At 35.9% G+C, this 25,683-nt stretch overlaps 2 protein-coding genes and 1 long non-coding RNA gene across 3 annotated transcripts; 1 reads left to right on the top strand and 2 right to left on the bottom strand.

Annotated features, from left to right (window-relative positions):
• Positions 1 to 131: 131 nt before the first annotated feature.
• LOC139992994 (transmembrane protein 114) lies at positions 132 to 6,513 on the bottom strand. Its single transcript, XM_072014347.1, has 6 exons — positions 6,375 to 6,513; positions 5,860 to 6,103; positions 3,847 to 3,921; positions 3,457 to 3,594; positions 2,811 to 3,198; positions 132 to 2,750 (listed from the first exon to the last, which is right to left on the bottom strand). Exons 1-5 carry the CDS (start codon positions 6,405 to 6,407, stop codon positions 2,948 to 2,950), a joined length of 741 nt encoding a protein of 246 aa, XP_071870448.1. The 5' UTR covers positions 6,408 to 6,513; the 3' UTR covers positions 132 to 2,750; positions 2,811 to 2,947.
• On the top strand, positions 3,120 to 6,157 carry LOC139992995 (uncharacterized). Its single transcript, XR_011801260.1, has 2 exons — positions 3,120 to 3,239; positions 4,433 to 6,157. It is a non-coding gene; the product is annotated as an uncharacterized lncRNA (long non-coding RNA).
• A 15,367-nt stretch (positions 6,514 to 21,880) lies between the features above and the next one.
• Positions 21,881 to 25,595, bottom strand: LOC139992989 (uncharacterized). Its single transcript, XM_072014330.1, has 2 exons — positions 24,177 to 25,595; positions 21,881 to 24,115 (listed from the first exon to the last, which is right to left on the bottom strand). Exon 2 carries the CDS (start codon positions 24,071 to 24,073, stop codon positions 22,325 to 22,327), a length of 1,749 nt encoding a protein of 582 aa, XP_071870431.1. The 5' UTR covers positions 24,074 to 24,115; positions 24,177 to 25,595; the 3' UTR covers positions 21,881 to 22,324.
• Positions 25,596 to 25,683: the final 88 nt, after the last annotated feature.

The following is a 25,683-nucleotide window of genomic DNA, read 5'->3' as shown; positions in this document are numbered from 1 at the left end:
ATTATTTGCTGTAGAATTACTAATTGCATCGTGATATGTGGCTACAATTAGTAATTACGTAACAAATAATGAGCCAATCGTCTGCGAGAGCGTTTCTCGTTCTAGAACGATAATTATTAATAATTTTACCGTACTTGTGAATACCCTTTATTTCGATCGTGGAAAAGAGCAATTACATTTATTTTCATGGTCTTGTACACGTGTATAAAGTAAATGTCTTTTATCAGAACGCGTGGGCAGCTGCTTATACTCAACAAGCAAAAGGCGAAGGAACTTTCAATCAGACGCTTTTGTGCAGTTCATTCTGAAATCAATGTTCGCTAATCTATATAGAACAATCGATCTGTTCTTCAAATAGTACAAGAACTTTAAACGATAACTAGACTGCGTTAGTTTTGTAAATTAAAATAAATTATGAAATCACGTTCTCGTTATTTTACATTAATTTACATTAATTCGTCTTTCATTTCTAGTGCCAGTATAACTCGAGAATATATATATATATATATATATATATGTATTTGTACGTTCTTTTTTAATTGTTACGATGAACAATTAGTATATTTGTTGTGAAATCAGAACCAGAATTTTAATTAGCGAACTTTGATTTACATAATCTTTTGTACGGAGAACAATAAAATTCTTAAAATTCAAACAACCACAAAGAGCGATACATCTTAGATAACAATATAAGTGATATCGATGGCGCAAATTCATCTTTTATGCAGACGTAAAAAGACTCGTTCAAGTAATACTTACTCGCGAGTTCTTAAATGTGCGTATGGATTTATGTCATGAATAAGATGACGAGGAATCATCGTCGTAGAAATCGCGATTCTCGGGATCCCAGAAAGTTGCTGAAACTTCCTGTAAACAAACGCTTGAAAATGAGAATAGTGCAAAAAGCAGATATCTCATTTCGAAAAATTTATGCTTGAAACACGAACAATTTGTACGAGTAAGTAGAGAAACAATTTACAGTTCGATAATATTTCACTTGCACCATTCCCAATTTATCCAGAGATAAAGATTGGACGTGATATTATTTACATTGAGTTAATCCTCTATAATCTTTTACATGAAGAATCATGTCTTTGAACTTTGATTAACGTGCCCTTAACGAGTGTTAAGATAAATCTTAATGTAAAAGTTGTACGATTGAATATTAAATCTCTATCGACTAGCATCGTGATACTTAATAAATAATCATTTGAAATAGCGGAATATCTTGATATTAAGCATACTTTTATGCAAATATTTCATTCACTTAGTCATTGTACAATTGGTGTAGCATCTCTGATGACTAGAATCGTAAATTTACCTAATAATCATCGTAACTTTGCTCAGGTCCTTAAGTCTTTTACGCATCTTAATTGCTTGCTTTTGATAAAAAATAATTTAATTATTATTCCTTAATTAAATAACTAATGTTATATAATAATAAGTAAATAACTTAAGCGTAAGCTTTTTAAGTACATAAATTATTTTTTAAGCGCGTAATGAAATTATGGACCATGGCAAAAATAATCGACACTCTTCCTTCTGTTAAACATCGAGATTTTCAAAATTATACGTATATTACATACGAATATATCGCGCTTATTAGCAATTAGTCAATTGCTAATTAAACTTGTTTTAATTCGCGTAACTAACAATAACTCCATTTTATCGAAGAACTTGTAATATTCTCGTGTATCTCGAAATAATTCCATTCCTAACTCCCCCAAAATTGCTGGTTCGTGAAGTTTCATAATTGAACGTTGTTCTCTGAGTTTAATTAATACAATAGCTTTCACTTATGGTATAAGGTTATTCCAAAATAGTTTCTAGACTTGATAGATTGCACAGAGAATATGGGTAACTACTAATTGTTTCGGCATTCCTATTTCTAAATATCTATCTTCTTCTTTGGGCATAATTTCGACACCGAGTTTCACCTAGAATATCGAATATCTATAGAGAAATATTGTCTTTTCAACATTGTTAGATATACATATCGCAAATTACGTCGAGAAGATTCAAAATATTTTCTCGTTTATTATATCTCTAGTCTTTAAAGTTCACGAATATATTGTTGAAGAAGGTAGAAAAATATACACTTTCGTGTAAAAAAATAAATAGTTTGGTGGTTATCTCAAAATCTGATTGTTGTATATAATATCTTATTTTCGTACTCAGTTACCATTTATTCAAATACGCGTGTAATCGTCCATTAAAAGCTTTGCTTCAGACCGAGTTTTAATACCAACGCCTTGCAAACAACTTGCTTTTAGAATTTTTATTTGCGTTAAATTTATTACGCTCGTTTTGGCAGATATTCGACGAGGGATATTTCAATTTCTGTTAAATGGTCCCAGTATTCTGAACTTCCATATTCCGATATGATAGAAAAAATAGTATCTGTTGTCAATAAATTATTTCTATCCTGTTTACAAAATATTTAATACATTTTTCTCTTGGAGTATTGATACAATAGCATCGATTAATCCAACCACCTGGGGGAGATGGAAAATTGAATATCGAAGTACATTTACGTTCTGTCTTTTAACGATAACGTTAACAATGTTGACGAACTGGATAGAGAAATGTATGCGAAAGTTAGTTATATAACCATAAAGATAATCAGAATTAAAATTACCATACAAATGCACCGATATGCAATTTCTTCTTCTTTTTGTCACAAAATGCATCCAGCACTTTATCCATTTTCTTAAAACGTTTTCTTAAGACACTTACAGCTACGAGCTTGCTATCGTTCGCTTATCGTTTCAAGCAATCTATAAACGATTGTCTCCACATGATTTCGTTACGCACGATATGTAGTACGTTCGCGTCTTTTACTTTCATCGAATTCACTCCATGAATCACAAATTTCATCTCGCACAGGCGACAGTTTCCAACAACGTACGACGAATTTATCAATTATTAGGAAATAATCGAAGACGAATCAACGACCGATTATGGTCGGTTCGTCAGCCATCGCAATTTCTTCCGTCGGTGCCTTGTCCCTCTTCCGCTTCCTGGAGAACACCATAAAGGCACAACCCGCGAACAGGTTGCAGAGAAATACTATCCAGGCCAGAATCAGAGAAAAGTCGTAGCTCATGGTTGCACCGTTTGGAAATGTCGTGTGTACATGTTTGCTTTCGAACTCGATCGAGGACAGAAGCACTTGTATCACCACCATGTTACAAGCGGCTGTAACGAGATAAAAACGATGATTGGATCGTTAAAACGTCGTAAGTTAAGGATAATAAAACACACAGCTTTGAGATCTATTATACGTAGAGGTACTAAAAATTAAACGCTAGACCGGAAGTTTACGAGATCTTCGCGTTAATAAAACGAAACATAGAGCGAGAGATAGAACAAAAAATGCAGTGATTCAATAAACTAAAAATAAATCTGTATCTATGACAGTTACTAAATTAAAGTAGTAGTAATTATGTTAATTACCACTAATGAAATGTATTCCACCAGCCAATCGTTTGAACATATATCGTGGATTACGAAACGTGTAGATCGAGAAAGAAAAGCCCATTATCATCACGAACAGGCTGATTATCGCGAACGATGCCTGTGTCCTCGAATAATCTGCAAGTGATAGATTGAGGGTAATTCAAGTGTGACGATGCTTTCACAAATTTCTTTTATAATTAATAGTATCGCCTATCTTTCGGTCACGTCAAGCACATATAGTTTTCATTTATACGGTCCACAATGATAATGCATTTTTTAAACAAATGTCTCCGTGTATTTCGAGCAAACGTATTTCAAGTGGATGATTCCTCGAAAAAGAATTTAAAAAAAGAGAGAACAGTTCGCTGGTAATTTAGTTTCACTTACTGACTACGGTGTTTAATCCCGGGTTCAACTTGAACTGCTTCTCAGTCGGGAACATGTCCTGATTCTTGCACTCCTCTGAAAGAAAAAAGATGAAAATGTTGGATATTAAATTAAAAGTTAAACTACCGCTTGATTAATGTAGACTTCGGCCCGTTGTTTGCAAGCATGATGCACGAATCAGTTTGCGTTAAATCCCTGGTTTACAGTAATCACCCTATCCATCTTCATTTCTCTCCCAGCTTCCATTTACTATTTTCTCATCCTGGTTATCTTTCTTTGCCTGGAACGCCTCGTTCGTGTCTCGCGTCATGGTGAGTTATTTTTACGCGCAGCCTTTAAACGGAACTGGAGAGACAATGAGACCGTGATCAATATTTATACCACATGATATTTAATCCTTCGATTACGCGAGCTACGGTCGACGAAATGTGAATCCATCACACCTTAACGAATATGATTAGGAATTTCCGCGTAAAGACGTCGAATTAGATAAACGATTTAACGATAAAAATTCAGTGAACACGTGTCGTCTAAAAATATGGGAAGTGTCGTTTCGTGTTTGTACAAGGATAAATTCTGAAAACAGGTTAAAGATGAAGATACAATGAGAGAAATGATCGATCCTTGGACAATTTATGATGATATTACGGTTATCTAACTCAGTTCTGGAATATGCATGATGAAGCACAGGTGTGGAACAGTGGACGTGACGTATGACAAGTCAGTGTACAGCTACAGACGCGGATTCTGACATGGCCATAATTAACTGCAAGGAGTGAAATTAACTGTTTCGGTTAGAGAATTATTCCTCTTTCTTTTTTAGGTCTCTAATTGCTTCGAATCTGCGACATTGTGACGACAAATTCGAAGAGAGAAGAGCACAAATTCTATCGACGATATTTGTCTTAAATCGGCGTATTTTAAAAACATTACGATAATAAGAGGAGTTGCAGCAATTGTGAAAGAAAAGAGTAATCTGTACTCGTAGATTTTTATTTAAAGTTTAACAGTTTAGTGCATCAAAGTGTGAGCAAACGTATAAATTAAGTACCAAGAGAGGTTTATAATCGAGCTTGGTTTATTGAGGTATGGTAAATCTCCGGATGACATAGTGGATGAATATCCGCCTTCTTTAAGCAGAAGTGTGATAAATCAAAGTCTGTTGGGCAACGGTGCGTATTGGTTTAACGTGGTGTAAATGATGGAAACTGTAGGCGAAAGAGAGTAACTCTGATCGTTCAACGTTGAAAGAACGTATGCATACGTATACTTTGTTGAAAATGAATTATCAATGTTGCAGAAGGTCGTTTGCCTAACATAGTGTTACAACTAATGCAATTTTATTCTGCTGTTTCTATTTAAAGCGTGAGAAACTAACGAGCGAAGTTTCAGAATGCATTTGTTCTTTATGTATATCGATTATCGAACCCGCCTTTTTTGAAACGACGCCATCGTCACTCGGATAGCCGACATATCGTGGCACGTCTCTTATTCCTCGTTCTACAGGTGTGGAATTCTTTGCCATTAATTTGATGAAGATGTAAAATTTCTCAGTGGACGTTTCCAACGGAGTGTATTGTCGTTTCTGTCACGAGCTCGCCCGAGTCTAAATTACGTATAGCTGGTTTAATTATTGGGAAGGCATGACGAGAGTTGTTCGAGCCAACTACAAAGCGAATAACTTGGCTGTGTTGGATTTACTTCTTTCTACCATGACTTTGATCAAAGTTAAACTTCATAAACGTAAATCAGTTACAAGGCTCCGTTTTTCCAGTAAATTTCGAGTCATTAAACTCACTTTAGGTGGCCGATAAAATATGGCTATCCGATTGAACAGCAATTTCGTTTTATTAAGTTTTCCACGTTTCACAGCAGACCGAACTTTCCAATATCACGTGAAAATAATATAAAAATGAAATGGGTCGTTCTTTCAAATTTCAACATTGTGTCGAGAAAATACGGGGACAGGAGGATAATATTCGATAACATTCTTCAAACATTCCATACACTTACTGTAGGGGATCATTTCGGTGGAGTTTTCTGACTGTGGCATGGTCCCTTCCACACAACCTCTCCAGAGACCCATATGCTTGTAGATTAATCGTCTACCTTTGCTTGGATCCCCAAGGGGTAAACCTCCTTCATCCGGTGCTTCGACTGTGAACCAGTGATCGGTTCCAATGGCAATCGACCATATGCACACTGACAGGCCAACGAGAACAGTACAACCAAGAAGAATTCGCCTCTCGAAGATTACCTGTACAACAAAACGCACGCGAAATATCAAGAGATTTCATCTCGGTCCCGTTTCCTTAGTTTGTAAAAATAAACACTTATAAATATATACACATATCTAATTATAATATTTTATTTTCATTGGAAATTTTGTTACGTTCGCAGAGAAAATTTAAGGAACCGTTCTGTTAGAATCTTTTATCGCACATGCAGTGAATAGGAAGTTGAAATGAAACGGTTAATTATAAAATGAGACGAGACAGAAATAAAAGCAAGAACGTATGATATTGTACCTGATTGTATAACGCTTTCATTCGACTCGCCATTTTGCTCAATCCTTTGAATACCTGGAGTTCCTATTTGGCAGACGTAACGGTCTACTTCTCCTTTGTGGTCCGACTTAATCACTTTGCTTAGTGCGCTACCATATTGCATTCGTTATATATTCAGAGTTGACGTTTCCAGATGGCACAGAAAAGTTTTGATAAAACTAATATCTAATTATGTACTTGTCAGTTTTCCGAATATTCTTAATATTTACTGAATCTATTTTCTTACAAAGAAATTGTCGATATTTCATTAAACGTAAAATTTACAGTGACATTTGTATTAAATCTTTAGAAATTCATTTACGTAGTTGTTCTGATTGATTCGATATTTACTTTTATAGGAATCAATGAGAAGCTTCCTGAAAGGTTTCAACTTCTTTGCTTTCCTTCTCTTTAATTCTCGAACATCTTCGTTATTTCTTTCGGGCATTCATTTCGATCATTTGTGTCACTTTTCCTAGTAATATTCCACTCAGTAGCTTCCATTTCTTTTCTTCTGTTCTGTATTTCGATGATTATAATTTTAATTCTTTAGAACTCTTCAGAAAGAAAGTTTCTTCTTACGATCACTTTGAATTCACGTAGTTTCACAGTTTCGTGAAATGTTGTTTGACAAGACCTGCAAAAGTAAAGAAAAGAAAAATTCACGATACAGAAGCTGCTTAGACAATCGACACGATGACAAAGAACATCCGAGTTCTTTGACAGTCAATTCCAATCACGTATCCATCTTTTCACAAATCACTTACAATTATTTGGCACGAATTTGAAATTTCCACGGATACTTGGCTCCCTTCGCCGCGATTAGTATACCGTTATTCTGTACACTAATATGGTTATTAACTTTGTAAGCTGATCAAACATGCCTTAACATAATATGTACATTACACATTTATCCAAACACGAAACAAACTAACACAATGGAAATTAGAAGGACGAATTTTAGATTCATTAACTTGGTAACAAATTTGTATTGCACAACGTAGCTTGTATTCATCTTCTTTATCTGATGCTTTTCAGATTACTTAACTTACGTTATATAGTAATATTTTAGTGTTGAGTTAAGCGAAGTGGAGTAGCTCGGACGCCAGTATAATTTTAAAATTCTTGGCTTTAAGTGCCTTTAGGGTTTATGGCTGAGAGTTGGGCGTAGTCAGGAATAATTTGTGAGCTACTGTCATGTCTCCCATTTTAATTATTTACCCGTTTTATTGCCGCAAACTTTGATATGTGAGCCATTCAGGGACCAGACTGCGTAATAATTGAATGGAACTCCTTACAATTAAATTAATGATATCTACTTTGTAATATTCTGATATACAGTGAAATAAAACGCAGTATCTCCTATGCAGACAAAGAAACTACGAGTTTGTGGTTTGAAAAACGACAATGCAAAAACACGAAGAAACATATATAAGTAAATTATACTACTACGTGCCTGAAATAATTTGGCAAGAACCGGGCCTTCTGCCGAAACGTATCAATTTCATTCTGTTCGCCTTTACTACAAGGTTACAGCACGTCAACTCCTCGAAGCAGCCAAATTAAATAATGCACCATGCCAAGTGTAGAATTTTGTTGTCATGTTCTTAGAGAACGCGGGATTAGGAAGAATAATCTCAATGGAAAAAACGTGAAATGTGAACAATCATCCTAGACAACGTGCATAGTCACGTGTGAATTTATTTGTTTTGTCAACGAAATCCACAATTTTGTATCCTGCCTGTTCCAACAAAGTAACTTCGCTAATGTAACCAATCATTTGTTAGCTCTCACGTCGCTATTATGATTGAACGTAAAGCATCCTAGCAGTTATGAATGAATGTATTAATCACAATCCAAAAATTTTTAATCATAACTTTTTTCCAATCGTAATCCGATGTGCCAGTCTAAATGTAAATAAACTAGAACAAGATTAATCGGACATGACGAATGTTCGTAGTTTCTCCGTCTGTTCTGCTTATAATTTTTCAAAATTGTTGTAAAAAGGGAGACATCGATCCTCGAGTGCCTCATTTTGCCCTTTTATACTCTATTGGCGCGGACAATGACGTTGACAATGCGAAACAATGCGAATTTTTTCTTGTATCGTTTTCACCGATATGAAATGGAAAATGTGAGAAGGCTATTACGAAAATAGATTTACAAACGCGTGCTTATAGATGTGAAAGGTCTAGATCGAGATACTAGCTACTACGTCAGTAACTGACGTAGATGCTAATGATTTTGTCACTATCATTGAACCATTTTCATCCAGGAATCTTAATTCAGAGATCTAGAAATTACTGTCTAGAGAAACTCCTTCGAATTCGTCAGATGGGCGAAGGATGAAAGTTATCGACGTGATGTTTGAATAATTCGATACAAAACGAAAATAGAAAAGAGGCGGTTCTAACTAGAGATCGTGAATAGAATTTACAGATTATAAAGTAGACAATTTATAGATTTCTTTTTATATTTTTCCGATTAATCGGCCTATATTCGTTGAGCGTAAATCGTACAAAGAGAAAATAGACACGACGAACGCAGGTATAATACGGGAGTTGAGAAACTAGGTATGAGTCGCATGAGTTGTTTACCAGAAACGGAACATTTTGGCAAGACAACATCGACTGGCAGGCATCGGTAAATCGAAGATTTACTCTATATCGTTTCGTAATCTTCGATGAAATCTACGCTTCAATGAGACCATTTACTAATTAAAGTTTTCCGAACAATTAATTCGTAGCACTTTTGGCACAGAGTACGCAGAGTAAACAATCCAGGATAGGAATATGTAAACACAAACAAAGTACGTATTGCGTTACTGGCATGTGGAGACTGTTTCTTCTGCAGAGTGTTGGCCCGCATCGTACAAGAATAAGTAAATACTGGTAATATCCATTCTAGGAATTTTTGGTAATGAATGTTATTATTAAATATATAGAAATGTAAATATTGATTATACGAAGCAACATATTGTTAATAGCGATTGATATCTGTAGGAAAATTGGTTTACATCTGTTATCCGGACTTATTCCAATTATTATACACGCGGTATAGAATCCTTTTACTGTTAATTAAAAGTTTAATTATGTTTGTTCCACAGTCTGACTCGTCCGATACAAAATACATCCATTTTGCTGAAATTGGTCGTATTTCAATAAAAGGCGGTTTAACGCGAACCCCTTCGGCGCGCAAAGGGGCAAAAATATAATCGATGTCAAGAATATACGGGTAGATTTCATATACGAAATTAATGGTAAGGTAAAATGGAACAAAAATGTTTCTTTTTATAGAAATCATAGATTAAATGTTACCCAACTACTAGAAAAATTCTACTTGTATGCTGAAAGCAATATTTCAACAACAGTGTTTAGAAAACTGGGACTTTGTTGTAAATAATATTCAGATTAAATTCGTACGAGATCATAGAGAAAAAGGCTAATCCATTTAAGAAAAGATAATAAACGCGCAAACATATTTTAGTAATGAATTATTATTCTCGATGAATGCTACAACTGTCATATCGTGTTTCAGTTTTAATATCAGCGATCAAACGATCAGAATATCACGCGAAAGGAACTACCACTGGCAATCGAACGATCGCCAAAAGTATCTTAAAGCCTACGATTTGTCGATGGATGTGTTTATCATAGCACACATGCAGACACGAATTTATGAGACTCGCAAATCGTGAAAAACGATCTTCGTGATCTATCTGTAGACATAAATTATCATGTACAGTCACGTAACACAAAGTAATCATATCGATATACCAATATTCCCTGTTGTTTAAAAATTTTGTAGGAAGTTCTTCCTAAAACCTCTCTTACAAAATGAACCAAGCGGAAGAGAGAAAAAACAGGCTGTTTTGCTGATTTTGTATCGTATAGCGGGTTTAACTTGTGACATATGAAACTACAGAACCGCATATTTTTTTCTTTTTCATCTCTGATCAGAGAATAAACTTTGCAGAATTATTTCAGATCTTTTTAAAACCTAGAACGCGTTCGTATCCTATGTTTCCCAGAAATTGAACATTTTTTTTTTTAAGAGGAGCTATTTGACGTAATTTTATTTCTCGGGCAAAGTATTCCAATAACATCAAAACATTCCTTTGTGCTTTCAGGGTGGGTGTTTCATAAAAATGATAAATAATTTTATTAATAATGCCATTGCGGCAGATCGTACAGGTATAATATAGCGAAGGCAGGGTCATAGGAGGTTCCATCGAGCTGAGGAATTACCGGCATTTGGCCTAGTTTTTACGAAACACGTTCCCTTTTTCACTTTCATAGCGCATTAATGAACTTGGTTTTTTACTTCCACGTGAAAAAAATTCCGTTACGCGAACGTTGCTAATAATTTGATTTTCCCGCACAATTTTAGAACGAATTAACCTTATTTCCATTGGACAGCGTTGCTTTCACTCGTGAAACGAGAAGCTGTGTTTTCGGTACAAAATTAGAATCTCTGTCCCGTTCATTAATTTTACAAGGGAGGAAAAGATTGTAGCTTGACTGACATTCGCTAGAAGAAGCTACCAGGAAATTAAAGTTATAATTTTCACGATATTCCCAAAGAATTATATTTCGATGCTGTTTATAAATTTATTCGAATATACGATGAACGTTAATTATAATGTTGGAGGCGTGTAACGAAGCGTAAGCTAACAGGATTTCGAGCGAAGTTCTTTTTTAACTTCCGGATTCTATGGAACGCGCGGTGGTCTCAAACTTCTGGTTGGTAATTTATACAGTATTAACAAGAAATTAATTAGTGAAATAATTAGACTTGGCATTATTCGTCAAAATTTGTCGCCAACAATTTCTAACATGTATAAATAGCACGATTACATAATTTTCCTAGTGCATATTCCAAGGCATCTAATGAAATATTATGAATATTTCTGGAAATGAAAAAATAAACACGCACGTAAAAGTATAATCATATTTACAAGTCCATTGGGTAACGACGAAGAGGATTGACATTTAATTTTCATACCAGATTCGAACTAAAGTAATAGTGATTTAATCTCTTGTTATTAGAGTTGAGAATAGAATATTACATACATGCTCCATTTCGTTATGCACTTTGTCCTAGTTTAGTGACGATAAGCACTACTACTTAACTTTCAAGTTGATCGTACAATTTTTAGTTGTGAAACAAGTGGCAAATGGCAAATCTTTGAACTGTTGGCGCGGTGTACTATTAAATCACACAATTTAAGTAGGTTTCAGTGGCAATTTGTTCAAATAACTTCGTTGACTTATTCTGTAATATTACAATGATACGAATTTTGCTAACATGCTCGGTATGCGTTTCATCATTTGGTCCTCTCACAACATCGCTGACCCTTTTACATCATCAGAGAAAATGTGTCACAGATTGAATTTTACCCTAACTCCTTGAATGAACGTTCAAAGTTTGGCACGAATTACGGTAAAACTTTATTTGTTCAAGTCCATTGAATTGATTCCCAATAGGAATTTACCGATCTCTATAATATCTATATTTTTTGGTACAAATGATAGAAATTCGCACTTTTGATAATCGAATTCATTCAATCGAACGATAATCAAAATTTCGGTCAAGTAAATCAGATATCTCGTCCAAAGCGTCCAGAATCCATCTATGTTACGAATCCATCATACCAAACGACGCTGGAAAAAAATCCCATTATAAACTACAAACTAAAGTTGGCATAAATTCATAATCGTCGTGAAATTTACGAACGATATCGCTGCCCGAGTGAAAAAGTTTCTTGCGCAGAGGCAAACGGTACGAAATTAAAAAACGATCGGTGCCGACAGAGTCTAACCTAAGATTACAGAGTGCACGTGGTGAACCATTTCATCTCAAAGTGTTAACGATACATAAAAGTCAAGCGGTCGATGTTATCGATGTTCATCGTTTTTCATTGCGACGATGACGTCAATGCACTCGCTATTGTTTTATTCGTTTACAAGCGCAGAGCCGCAGAGCACGACGCTGCACACCGGTTTATTTAACCGCAGCTGCAGCTGCGCATACTGCGCATGGAGTTATAAATGCTGACAAAGCGAACCGTGCAACGATCTGTCAGACTGTAGACACGACACCCACAGTGGCTATTTTTGAATATCGCCGCCTTTTTTTCTCCCTACGCCGTTCTTTTCTAACATTTATCCGCCTTTTAATGGACCGAAATATATGGATCACCTGTTCATTCTCTGGAACGGACCAAATACTCTCCAAATCGACGTAGAACTTCTTAACACTACAATTACCAGACTCATTAAAATGACTAATTCGCAATCTTTCATAGATTTTTTGAAAATTTGAACGTTTCTTTTTTTTTTTTTTTTTTATTAAGCACACTGCCATAAATTTCTACAAGTTCAAAAAGAAATTCGATTGCTCCGAGTCTGTTATCTAATCTACAGCAAAGTACCTTAAAAGTGAGTGATAAAACTGTCACGAACAGTCTTTACAGCTGTCTGATTTTTTATCTCGACCTGTCGAGTTTCTCTCTTCAACTTTTTTTGCTTCATTGGTACATAAAACATAGATCTACGTAAACATATGTAAATCTGTTTTCCATCAGTACGTATTCAAGTTTCCGAGGAAATATTCGAAAAATAAAAGGAGGTGGAGGAAATCTATTTCTTCAAGTCTGTACCTTGAAGAACGAGAATAATAAAATTTGCACAACAATGACTATAAGAATCGACGTAAAAAATATTTGGCCCACATTCAGAATCTATTGTTATGGTTGTGAAATCTTTCTCAAACGAGCTTCTTAATGTCGTGCTGTAAGGATGACTTTTACAATCACGTTGTTCGCCAGATTGTTAAAAACGAACAATTTTACGACTTCGTTACGTTGAAGAAAGGGGAATACTTCTCAATAAGTTATAGAAGGGAGAAATAAGGAAGCGAAACGGTCGATTATTCCGCCGTTTGAAAGCAGCAATTTCTTTTTCATCTTCCTTTCAAAAGTGGAAAACTAAAAAGATAAAAAGAAGCTACCGGACAGGACAGCTTTTGCCAAAGGAGCAAAATAAAAATGATGAAACGAATGCCATTGAGACAACGACGTTCCGAACGAAATGTTCGTCGATTTATCGTCATCGTAGCGTACTCGTCTCCTTTTCTTCCTCTTTCCTTCCTTTCTCTCTCTCTCTCTCTCTCTCTCTCTCTCTCTCTCTCTCTCTCTCTCTCTCTCTCTCTCTCTCTCTCTCTCTCTCTCTCTCTCTCTCTCTCTCTCTCTCTCTCTCTCTCTCTCTCTCTCTCTCCGTCTCATCCACTACATCGATGATTGATCGTCGTGGATAGCAGAAGAGTTTATGGGACTTACCGTCGAATATAACGGCGAAACACGAAGTTACAGCGTTCCTAAATTTCCGTCGATGCTATTCTCGCCCTGAACCGTTGAAGACAAGCGGAAATACACGGACGTCTGCTTAGAATAGAATCAGAGCCAAAGATCTGAGGGGTTTGTTTGCTCATGAGCAAATTCAAATCAACGAACACGATGACTACCTGACAGGAACGTCATTGTTGCTCTCTAAATGTACCGTACTTATCGATCGATCTAAGCGTCCGCGTCAATTTATTATTGGCCTACATTCTCGATTCATTGTAATGGAAAACTCAACACCCGCCAGACTAGTCAGCAATCGTTCGTGCTTCAACGCGGTTTCAAGCGGATCAACCGATAGAAGAGCGACACAAGGATAACAGAAACGAAAGATACCGAGAGTCTTGTTCAGCTTTTGGAAAGTGCGAAGTCTTGTAAATATAATTATATTTGAAAATGTATAATTTCGGTATTAATAACGGCAATGGTTTAATATCAATGATAACAAATTTATCATTCTTTGGTACTCTTTTGAATCTTCCAATGTTGATAAATTAATCGAAGAATGCGCAAGAACTATGATATTTTATTCTCAAGAAATAAAGTAAATGAAAATGGTAAACGTGTAAGGAAATTGCAAGGAGATCTTTCAGTGAAGTTGATTTCGAAACTTCGGCAAAAATATTGATACACGCATTTATATGCATATAAGCAACGGAATTTTTCTCCGAGTTCTAAGAATTTTTCAAAGTACAGGAAATACAATTTCGTTCTGGTATATCGGTTTATACAAGGTAGTTGATCTAACAGGAAAGTTGCTTTCCACGTTATGACATCATTTTAGTCAACTTCATACACTTCGAAGGAAAATAAATACGGGAATAACATACAAGCTAAGAAGCACGATTGTTGACGAGAAGTAAAATTAGCAGGAAGAATAATAATCTTACGTCGAAAGCGTCACAGCGAACTTCAAAACTTTCTACGTTATAATTATAAATCGAAGTTTCGTAATTATCCTCGTCGTGCTAGTTCAATATTTACTCCTTTCGGAAATTTAGAGATTTTATCAGTAATTACGTTGATGTCTAATCGTTGGAAATTTTAGCGAATCAACGATAATACTCAATTGCGTATTTACACATGTCAGCAAGCTGCCAACTCCCTTGATGGAATCCCTCGCGGATCGCTAAATGCGATTAACACTAATTACTAACTCATCGCGTGCTGCGTGAGACACGGTGTTGGAAACACGTCGGAAATTACCAAATATATTAATTACAGTTTCCCGAAACACTAAACATATTAGGTAGTTCCGATTAATTAACCGAAACCGACAGAAGCTTTCGATTAATTTCACAGATAAACAACGATACCGTCTAGGGTATGAGATCTAAAAATTCCGACCGAGCGTTTGAAATAAAACTCCTGAAACGAATCGATCAATTTGCGCGTGACAGGTATCTCTCACATATCTGACAAATCGATCCACGTAACTCCCTGGTAAATTGAGAAGACAGGGTAACGTTAATAGGCGATTGACACCGAGTAGAACGTCGACACGTGTCAGTGCAGATCGCGTGCGTATACTCAGCCCAACCCGATGCGACGCGACGAACGAGCCTCGAACTCGGAACGATCGGCCAGCCAGTCTTCGCCAGAAATAGGTCCCTGGCAGTAGTTATATTTTTAAATAATTTCTCGACGACCTACGACAATTGCGTGGCACGCAGCACGTTTTTGTTGATTAAACTCGCGGCTCTTATCACTCACGATCTTTCTTTAAGTAACACCGACGATAAAATAATTTCGTTATTATCCATAATATGTATACGATAGACTTTAGAAATATTTTTGCAAACATTTCATCCTTCTGTGGCTTCTTAATAACACGCTCGCATTTCGTAGCTTCGAAGAAATGGAAATTTTTATACGGCCAACCGAAATTAAACTGAACTGAAAAAGGAACAAAGCGACGAGCTTTTGTCGCTTTATTCTGTCTTGTTTCTACGAAATAACAACTTTTTTTAAATAATATATTTCTCAACGATGGAATCCGATTGCTACGAAATAAATCCCACGCGTAGAATTTCAAAGCTTTTAAAATTTCCATACAGCTTTGAATCATTTGAAACACGGACGAAGCACAAACATACTCCGGTTGTCTAAAGTCTAAATGTTTCTCATTTCGACGCGCAAACTGTTGCAATCGTATATTATCTATGAGGAAGAAAAACGGTCACATGTCGGTCGATAAATACGAACGGAAAGAATCCACAGTTCAAAGCCAATTCGCTTCATCTATATATCACGACAGTTCCAGCTTCCTCTGTTGCTATTTTTCGTGTCTTTCGTCCATTCGGTTCATTGTATCGAATTAATTTGTAATTCCAGTAACATTGACCAGACTCCTTACAATCTGTTCTCTCCTTTTGTTTTTCAAACTGCTGTGTTTTAAAGGCTGATGTATGCAGTCCGTCTGTTTTGGTTGGACGGTATAAATACAATGGTCAAAAGCTGGGGAGCTATCTTCGAGTAAACACAGACGTTTCCCGACTTCGTTGGTTGGCACGAGAATACGTGAGAAAATTCAGAGTAGCGGTACCTTGAGATGACCGTAAGGATTTACAACGTGATTAGAGTAAGAAACGAGGATTTCCATCAAAGGAAAGGCTGGGTCCTTTTTATTCAAATGGTCATGTAACGAAGATAAGAGGAGTTTTCCCGGGAATAAGAGCACGCTCGGGAATTTTCTTAACGGCTGTTTGCTAACTATGCGGAACCACAATCGTGTCGAATAGAAAAATTGCCGGTGGTAATTATATTTTATATGTTCCGCCTTTCGAGGAGAGATAGTATTTAAAATCGTCAACTACGCTAATAAATGAATGTATAAATAGGATAATGGGATGACAGAGGTAAAGCTAATAGAGAGAACGGTAATTCTGTTAACGCGAACGATATTATCAGGCAGAGATTAAATATACAGAATGATTGTTAACGGTGATCTTAATACGCCCTTTTGCTACTTCGTCATTTAGACTTCCTTCTGTCTCGCGCTTTAATGTGCTTATGTAACAGCTCCATAATATAGGACAGAAAAGAAAAAATGTTAGTCACGTAGCATTATGATTAGCTTGGGATATTTTTAAAAAATTTAGCAGACCAGTAGCACATGGAAGCGTGGTATTTTTCACGAATATGAAAATGATAGATAAGCATACTATCTTTGTCAAATTTTACTAACTCCATTAAATAACTAATCCAAAATTTCTACACGGCGTTATACTGTTATAACATATCTTCCGATAAAATTAATAAATCAGTGTAATTTGGCAAGTACATCAGAGATGCTAGCTGACAGTAGCGAAATATCAGTACAGAAAGAAACACGAGATAAATTCAGCGGGATTTGCAAACATCGTAAGACATGTACGCATTGATCCGATCTTTAAGAATAAAAACAGCTTGGAATTTTTACATCGCAGTTAATAATTCGAGGAACGATAACAAATTACATCATTATAGACCGAGAGCGGTTTATCCGATTACAAAACCTTTTCACCGAAATATCAATATCAATTTCATGGAAATAAGATCATTGATCTTTACTTTCGAGGATGTTGATAATGTCTCTTTACAATGTCTGTTGACAATGTGATTTACGATAACTGTAAATAAATTACTAATAACGTGCGTAAAGATCAAACGGGTAAAATACGTGAAAATTTTGGGCATGAACGGGCGCGTTAAAAGGAACCATCTGCCAAAATTCGCTATGAACCGGTGACAAAAATATTCCTAAACAAATGATTCATAAAGATAATCACATTTATCGTTTGATAACGTTTAGTAATGGTTCTGATCTAAAATCGGACTAAAGGCTCTGTTACCGAACCAAATAAAGCGTTACGCCTCGTCGCCGAATATTGCAAGCGCAGAAGAAATAATTGATGCTGTTGAAACGCAGCCAATTTTCACAGGGCTCTCTGTGCACTCATAATTCGTTAACTTGACTATAACAAATACGATACACTCTTTTGGACGAAATTGATAAGCATATCCCACTCACTCATATTATCACTCATTATTAATTAAAACCGGAGAAAAATTTCAAATCATTTTCCTAATTCCAACTATGCTGAATCTTCCACTACTTTTGTTATGAATTCAAAATTTATGTTACATCTATCGATAATGATTTCTCTATTTTATTTATATTTCGCCACTTTTGTTGACCGCTTATTCAAGAGATATTCGAAGTAACGTAACAAAAAAGTAAAACCTTTACGAGTCCTTCGGATGGTGGATAAGCAACGAAGCTCATTTGTGCTTTCGACCGTGACAACTAAACTGCGAATATTTCCACATAGAACGTCTAGTAGCTGTAACTGATTTATCGCGTTTGACCAGTTTTCATCTTCGCATGTGAACATAAACCGTCGAACAAAAGACATTCGGTGACCCGTGACAAATCCTTGCTATAAACAGTAAAAACCACCTTACTATCGTTGCCTGCAAAAGAATCTTACGCATCTCGCGACAGACGTAAAGATTTGTATAGATTTGTAAAGGTTGTAAAGATTTTTATATGACACAGCGAAGAAATAAATCTTTGTGCTTCAAGGAATACGACAGAAAGTAAGGAGGGTAACAAAAACGTTAATGACATTCTGCGTTGTAAAAGTAAAATGGGATTTTAGAGCGTACTGTGAAAAATAGTAGCCTGAATGTTGTTATTGTGAATGGCACCAACTGTAGGGCACGATTACTGTTTAAAACTGATTATAACTTCTGCCGTCTTCTTAAACTGTCTGAAGAACGAAGGACAAAGAGTAAAGAGAATACGCTTAATGCTATACATATCTACGTATAATTACGATCGAAGCGATACAGTGAAAATAGTATAAATCGATTAAACGTAAAAGAAAAATAAGTAGAAAATGTGATATCTTCTACATTTAAAAAGTTTTACGATCGTTTTGTAAAGAAATTTGATCTTTGATCTAGAAATGTAAATTATTTTAGGTTTCAATAAGATACGTGTCCGGAAAAGAAATTAAATTGACACCTGACATATAAAATTACTGTTCCTCTAACACGTTATGATTTTAAACGTGATAAAAGCTCCTGTTGTTGGCCGTGATCAAAGGAAAATCAAGAGAAATGCAATATCGAATAACGCAATCGCTTCATACTAATTGCCATTAGCCTGCTGATTGGTAAGCAAAGTTACGAGCAATTTCCACCTAGTATTAGGACGCGAAAATCAGCATTTCCTTCATTAATTCTCAAATCCTCGACGAGGATGCCGTTATAAAGATTTCGTTGCGCCAGAGCAGAAGTTAATTAGGGTGGCGTATAGGATGAAAAGTTCAAGGTGCATTACAAAGCTTGTTGTCAAGAAAAACGGCGTTGATACTACACGTTTCAATGACACTTTATTTGTTCGAGAAATTCATACGAGTCCTGGTCGAGTGAACAAAAGCGTGTCAATGCCGTACCATAATGATTATTATCGATCTCAACCACTGTGAGAAGAATTTATGTGTTTTACATATACCGTGATTATAATCGTATTACTTTTTAATGGATCCACCGCGGGAATAGAATCTATGTCTCATATTTACAAAAGTGGAAAGAAGCGTGATATTCAACTACCATAACGTATCGCGATATACATCTGGATTCATTCATAAATTATACACATAGAAACAAGTACGATCTTTCTTTTTTTAAATTACAGCAAATTGTTCCATAGATTTTAAGTAAAGTAAATAATTTGTAAAATGCAAATAAAAACGAGATACAGCGACTCTCCGAAGCTAAATTTCTAGTTTTGATTTCAACAGCTCGAAGGAAAAGTTCCTGCTATTGTGGTTCGGTGTATGGATCGAAGTAGGGTTCGCAAGATGCATAAAGGGAATTTAGCCAGAGGGTGGAAGCCAAGGGCAGTCGAATATCGAACCCATACTCCACAGCTACGTTAGGGTGAAAATTCCAAACTCAACTCGCAGTCAATTTGCAAGTTACGAAAGCTAGTCGTAGCATGCGAAACTGCCGTTTATCACGTGATAAGAGATAAAAAGTTTCGTGGAAAGATTTCCATGTACGAGCGTGATTATCGAAACTCGAATGATTGGAATATCGTTGTTTGCAATATCGAGAGAATGTTTTGCATTCTAAGTACATATAAACTTCTTTATGTATATCCAATGTTCCAATCGATTCTCTGCCTGGTCGTGAATTATTTAAAGGTGTAGCTAGACACTAATAACAACATAAACAGAAACAATGTATCCGCAATATTTTGTCGAATTTTAAGAATCGCAGTGTGAAACTAAGTTGTAAATAGAATGAGAAGGCATCCACCTCGCAAAGATCGACGACGTTAGTTCTCACAAACAAAATATGTACTCTGAAATAATAAAATGCGCGCGACAAAAAGGCAACATTTTAAGTACTCGATGTTGGCAGAATAATTTTAGGAAGTACCAAAACACTTATTTCGTGACGGCCAACAAAATTTTAATGAAATTTTTCCAAAGCAGACTTTTATTTTTTCATTATGACAGTACTTTTTGACATAAAAAGCTTCTAGTCCAGAAGATACTATTTTATAAGATCTGCTGAGTTACTGATGGTATAAAATTTTTCTTAAACTCAAACCTTCTTTCGTTACTTTAAATTAGTTTAAACATAGCATTATATAATTGAAAGAAAACAATATTCCATAATTCTTTCCGCGTTTGATGACAAGCAAAGAACAGAAGGAATGTTTTCAAAATTATCTCGAAGCTGTATTATATTACTGGACTGCGGTTGTTTATGCATTTCAGAGAAATTTAAACTGTATAAAAATATACAGAATATACATGATATAGAGAAGCGTATAAAATATTCAAAATAAAGTACTCGTTACAGCATTAGCATAATAATTATAAAATTATGAATATGCATAAACATCTACAATCCACGTATGAGAACGTGTGAAAATGTTTGATAAAAACAATATATAATTACCACTATAAAAACAGTAACATAGATGGTTTAAAATTGCATACTGCATGGTTTAAAACGGAATAAGTACTGTATACTGTAGCAGCGGTGCTGGTGTTACGTTTCCGTTGAAATCGTGTTCCAACAAATCTCCTCTCCATGTACGTTTCCGATTAAACAAACCTCGTAACACAAACGATCGACACGTGAACCGACATGAAATTTCGCGGCAGCCACACGTTTAGCCACGGATCGGTGTCCGCGAGGTGGGCAACATCAAAAATAAAGTCAAAGCAGCCGCGTCGTAGTCGTCGTGGCGTAAAAAGCGGAGATTACGAGGCGCGGAGAGCGAAGAAACCAAGATTCATGCGGCATGGCGTAAGAGAAACAATAAGCGTGGAAGGAAAGCGTGGGTGACTGTTCAACGAGGCACCTCGTCAACACGTGTCCATGTACCACGATTTGGACTTCCAGCTCTACTGCCGACTTTACCTCGATCTTTCTTGCGTCTGGCGATGTGTTTCGATGCCCGAGACGACGCAGAATTCCTTCCACTGGCGAGTTATCCGGTTTCGTCTCGTGGAACTCGAACGAGTTCGAAATAAACCGCGAGGGTAAACGTACCACCTACACACGTTGCCGGTTGGCCCGACACTGGTCGTACACCGACTACTTGCTGCGTGGCTTCACAGCGGTGAGCGGAACTCCCAGTGGGGGTAGCGACAGGAAATGGAACGTGGGGAAACTGACGAACCAAGGGCTAGAAGGGAAAATATGCGATGGAGAGACTCTAGGAAAAGAGAGTGCGATATCCAACCCTCCGTTTGTATAGCGTTTACGGCCGACTGCATTTTCAGATGCATTTATTTGGTTTTCATGGAACTGCAGAATTTATCGTACGTCTAAAATTGCGACCCTTCTCTCTCTCTTTCTCTCTCCCTCTCTGTCTGCTTCTCTTAAGTACGTGCGTTTCAGGCTTTGAAAGAACGAAAAGTGCGAAAAACTCGTACAAACGCTTCGTCGTCAGGTTTATCGACGGCGAAATCATAATTGTTCTTTATTTCATATGAGAAAACGTGTTACATAGAATATTGTTGGTTATTAATAGTACCTAAATGGTTATGGATATTGATTTTGAACATTTAGCTATTTTATACGTAGAGACGTGACTTTATTAGGTGAATATTTGTCGCGTTCGTTATAAGATATATTTTTTGAAATGCTTTTAGTGATAAGATTATCGATATTCGTTACTTAAATCGTTAGGATTATTCAGTTTCATAGACGAAACTTACAGCAACGCAACGCGGTCAAACATGCTGAAAATAAGTTGGCATTTCAAGACACAGTTTGAAGTACAGGATCATTAAGTTGATCCTAATATTAGATTGTTTAAATATTACTAAGCAAAGATTTGTGTTCAACAAGTGCTCAACGTGAGTTAATAAGGATAAAAAGTTCAAGAAAACTAACGAGCTTAATGGAAAAATTCTGCCATTCTTTTCCAAGAAAAATTCTTATATTTCTAGTCACATGAATTCCAAACCACTATTTATATTTCAACTACGCACAGTCTCGAATACGTGTAACTTCACGTTCTGTTTAAAAATCTTTTCGTCTCCTTGTCACGGCGGAGATAGTGTATTATAATTTCACCAAAAAATGCTAAAAGCGACATTAAAAATCCACTACATATGATGTAAGCCAGATTCCACGCGAGAGGCGATGTGTACGAACTCTTAACTTCCATGGTGTGAGTCTTTCTTGGCTGAAATTTACCGATGTAATCGTTTAACCATTTCGTGCGAATACCTGCTGCATCCAAACGTACTATGATCTTTACAAATTGCTCTCTATACGGTAAATGTTTTTTCAAAAAGTACGCACTCGGTGGTCTCGCGTAACACAATTTTTCGCAGGTTTTCAGGACCCTTTTACCTTCGCGTGCATGCGAATATATTATCATGTTTGTAGTTCTCGTCTCTAGGAAGCAAGTAATATTGTTGTGTTGTTCCAAATAATTCACGCAATTCTCTGCATTATCCATCTGAATAGCTTTTCTCTTTAACTGAGAAAAAGATTTGTCTTCGTTGAGGAAAGTTACGTTGAAGAGACCAGTCAAAATAACGGGAGTCAATCCAGTATCGTCCAACTCCTTGTAACTGTTATAATCTATCATGATGTCCTCTTTCATGCTTATGTTGGTCAGATCAATGAACAGATTCGCCGAATACATCGACGAAGCGAGTACAATGAGAAAAAATATAACTCTTTCCGTCGTCTTCTTTGGCCTCGATGAGATGGTGGTAGCTATCAACAGACCGAAGATTTTCAATGGTTGCCACAGGTCCGATTGAAATTTCAATACGACCGATAATCCCCAGAATATAAGGAGAACACAGAAATTTGTGGCGATTCCGATTAAACAGCGTATCTCGGCATGATTGGATTTGTATTTAACCGGCACTACTGGACACCAACTCTCGAAGCCAAAAGGTAAAGTGAAATCACATTTTACAGCATTAGCGTCCGCGAAAAGCGACAACGTCGGAATAATCATATCGATTTTTTCATCGACTATATCAGCGAATACGTCTTTACTGGGATATACTGCGATAGTGAAGTTCATAATCCGAGCAAGTGTTCTTATAACTTTTACGTCCGGGCCTCTATACATTACAGGATATCCCTGTGAATTTTTCGTATACCATAAATAGCCTGCACGTTTCAGCATGCCTATTCTTATCAGGTAACCATGAAGATTGTCCACTTTATTGGAAAACAATTCTATACCCGAAACATAAGGCCGTTGATCGTAGACGTTCGTAAATGGGTTATACTGGTGAACTTTCGTAGCGATTGTGTGTCTATTTAATTTTGACAACTCTAAAATCGCTATGTCGATCAAATGATTATGCCACGTTTGCTTCAGAAGTGGTTCAAAGTTGCAATCTTCTTCCTCCATCATAGTTATCAACAGAATTTTTGGTCGATTCTTGGACACGATCGCGCGTGTGATATTTTCCGTTTGTTCGAAATTCGGTAAAGTTTTTGCGACGTAAATGTATAAAATCAGCGTTGCTTGAGATACCTGAGAGGATGGCAGTCCCAAAGGATCTGAGTCGTTCACCGAAATGTAACTCGTTGGTGTAGTTTGAGCCACAATTTTATAGATCTCGTTGATTATTTCGAGATTGTTTCCGTAAGGACTTTGAACAACGAGTTGCACATCCGAAAATTTGATTCTTCGAAGAACATCTATAATAGTTTGTTCGACGCTTGACAAATAATTCAAATAATTTATCTGTTGAAGCATTAGTAGATATACTGGTAGCATCATAGTGATTTTCACAACGTTCCATGAACTGAGACAAAGGAAGTCCTAAAAAGATATAATTATCAAAGTTGATGTTGTTAGAGAAATAAAAATGTCGTATACTTACAATTTGTCAATGGTAAGAAGGCTACGTCTTGCAACGACTTCACTCGCAGTTCTTAGATATAATCTTTTATTTGTCATTTAACGATTCTTTAATTCTCATAGATTAAGTACGCAAAGGTAAGACATCTACAAAGCTACAAACGCAGAATAGGAGTTGCAATCGACTGAAAGAAACACCTTTATACCTCTTAACCCTTCGCGCAAAATTTCATTTATCTTAAGTGCAGCAATAGCGTACATAAACGACGTTCGTACTATATATAAAACAAGTTCGTTTAATGGCATGATACTTATCAAATGCTTTTATGCGCCATTACAAATATGTCGTTGTCAATTTGATTAATTCATACAAATGGAGAAAAGTATTTTAGTATTAATTTCATTAGTATTCTATGCAATGTTGATTTGCACCGTTCTTTGTATGTTTAATTAAACAACAATTTCAGCTTAACTTTTCGATGCATTATGAATGCATTAAATCCATAATATTAATGGAAAGAAGAAAGGAAATCTTTCTTGTTTAAATGGTATTTACTGATTAAGTGAAAATTATTTTAATAAGATAGGATTTTTTCATTAGCGAATTTCATTCGCAGATAATAGACCGGTGACGTACTTAATTAACTCTTACAATATCTTCCATTTATTGGTAATTTGCCCGCCTATTGCAAATTTTATTGACCATAGCCTAGAAACGTATAAATTATCCTTGACGATACGTTATTTCCCGCAGTTATGATATATTCACTACAATTGTACTCTTTCAAGCAGCTCAATGGCGGCGACAAATTATACTAATTAACAACCCTCGGTTTGGCATTTTATACTATGAAGGTGTTTGCTAATAATTATGGAAAATTAATCGAAGGTCACGAGCGAAGAAACTTGAAACAGCAAAACGTTAAACTTGTTAAATTAAGACGTAACAGTTTTTAACATCTGTCAATTATTTCCTTGACATCATCTTCCTTTATTCGAGATGACAACAGAGACTATTAATAATTAAACTTGTCATCATCCGAACTTATATGATTACCAGCAATATGGGCCAAGGTGAAAATAAATAGCATTATGCCCGAGCATTTATGGTATACATATATCAGTAATTTATTTGTTCATAATTTATTTAGAAAGTAATTCGAGTACGCAAATACAATGTACGAAGAAAGGCCTTTTTGATATTTGAATCTTCTACATTTATTAAGCGTATAGAAACACGTTGCTCTTACTTTTACCGTGAGATTTGAGAAAGTCTGAGAGAGAATTCTAAGCAACAATGTGACGGTAATTGTGCATTATGTTTATACTTATGCGTAGTCATCACGAGTCGGACGGACATCATTAGGAAGAAAGATAATTTAAATAATATTCCACTTATACGAGTACATATTTACGATATATAAACAAATGACGATGACAATAAACAACAATAAATGCATATAAATTACGTATAGAGCGGTAGAACAGGAATAAAAGACATTAAATATACACTTTTTGGCGATTTGAAA

The sequence above is a fragment of the Bombus fervidus genome, chromosome 12 (genome assembly GCF_041682495.2).
Source record: "Bombus fervidus isolate BK054 chromosome 12, iyBomFerv1, whole genome shotgun sequence".
NCBI classification, from domain to species: domain Eukaryota; kingdom Metazoa; phylum Arthropoda; class Insecta; order Hymenoptera; family Apidae; genus Bombus; species Bombus fervidus.
This window is presented reverse-complemented; position numbering and strand designations above follow the sequence as displayed.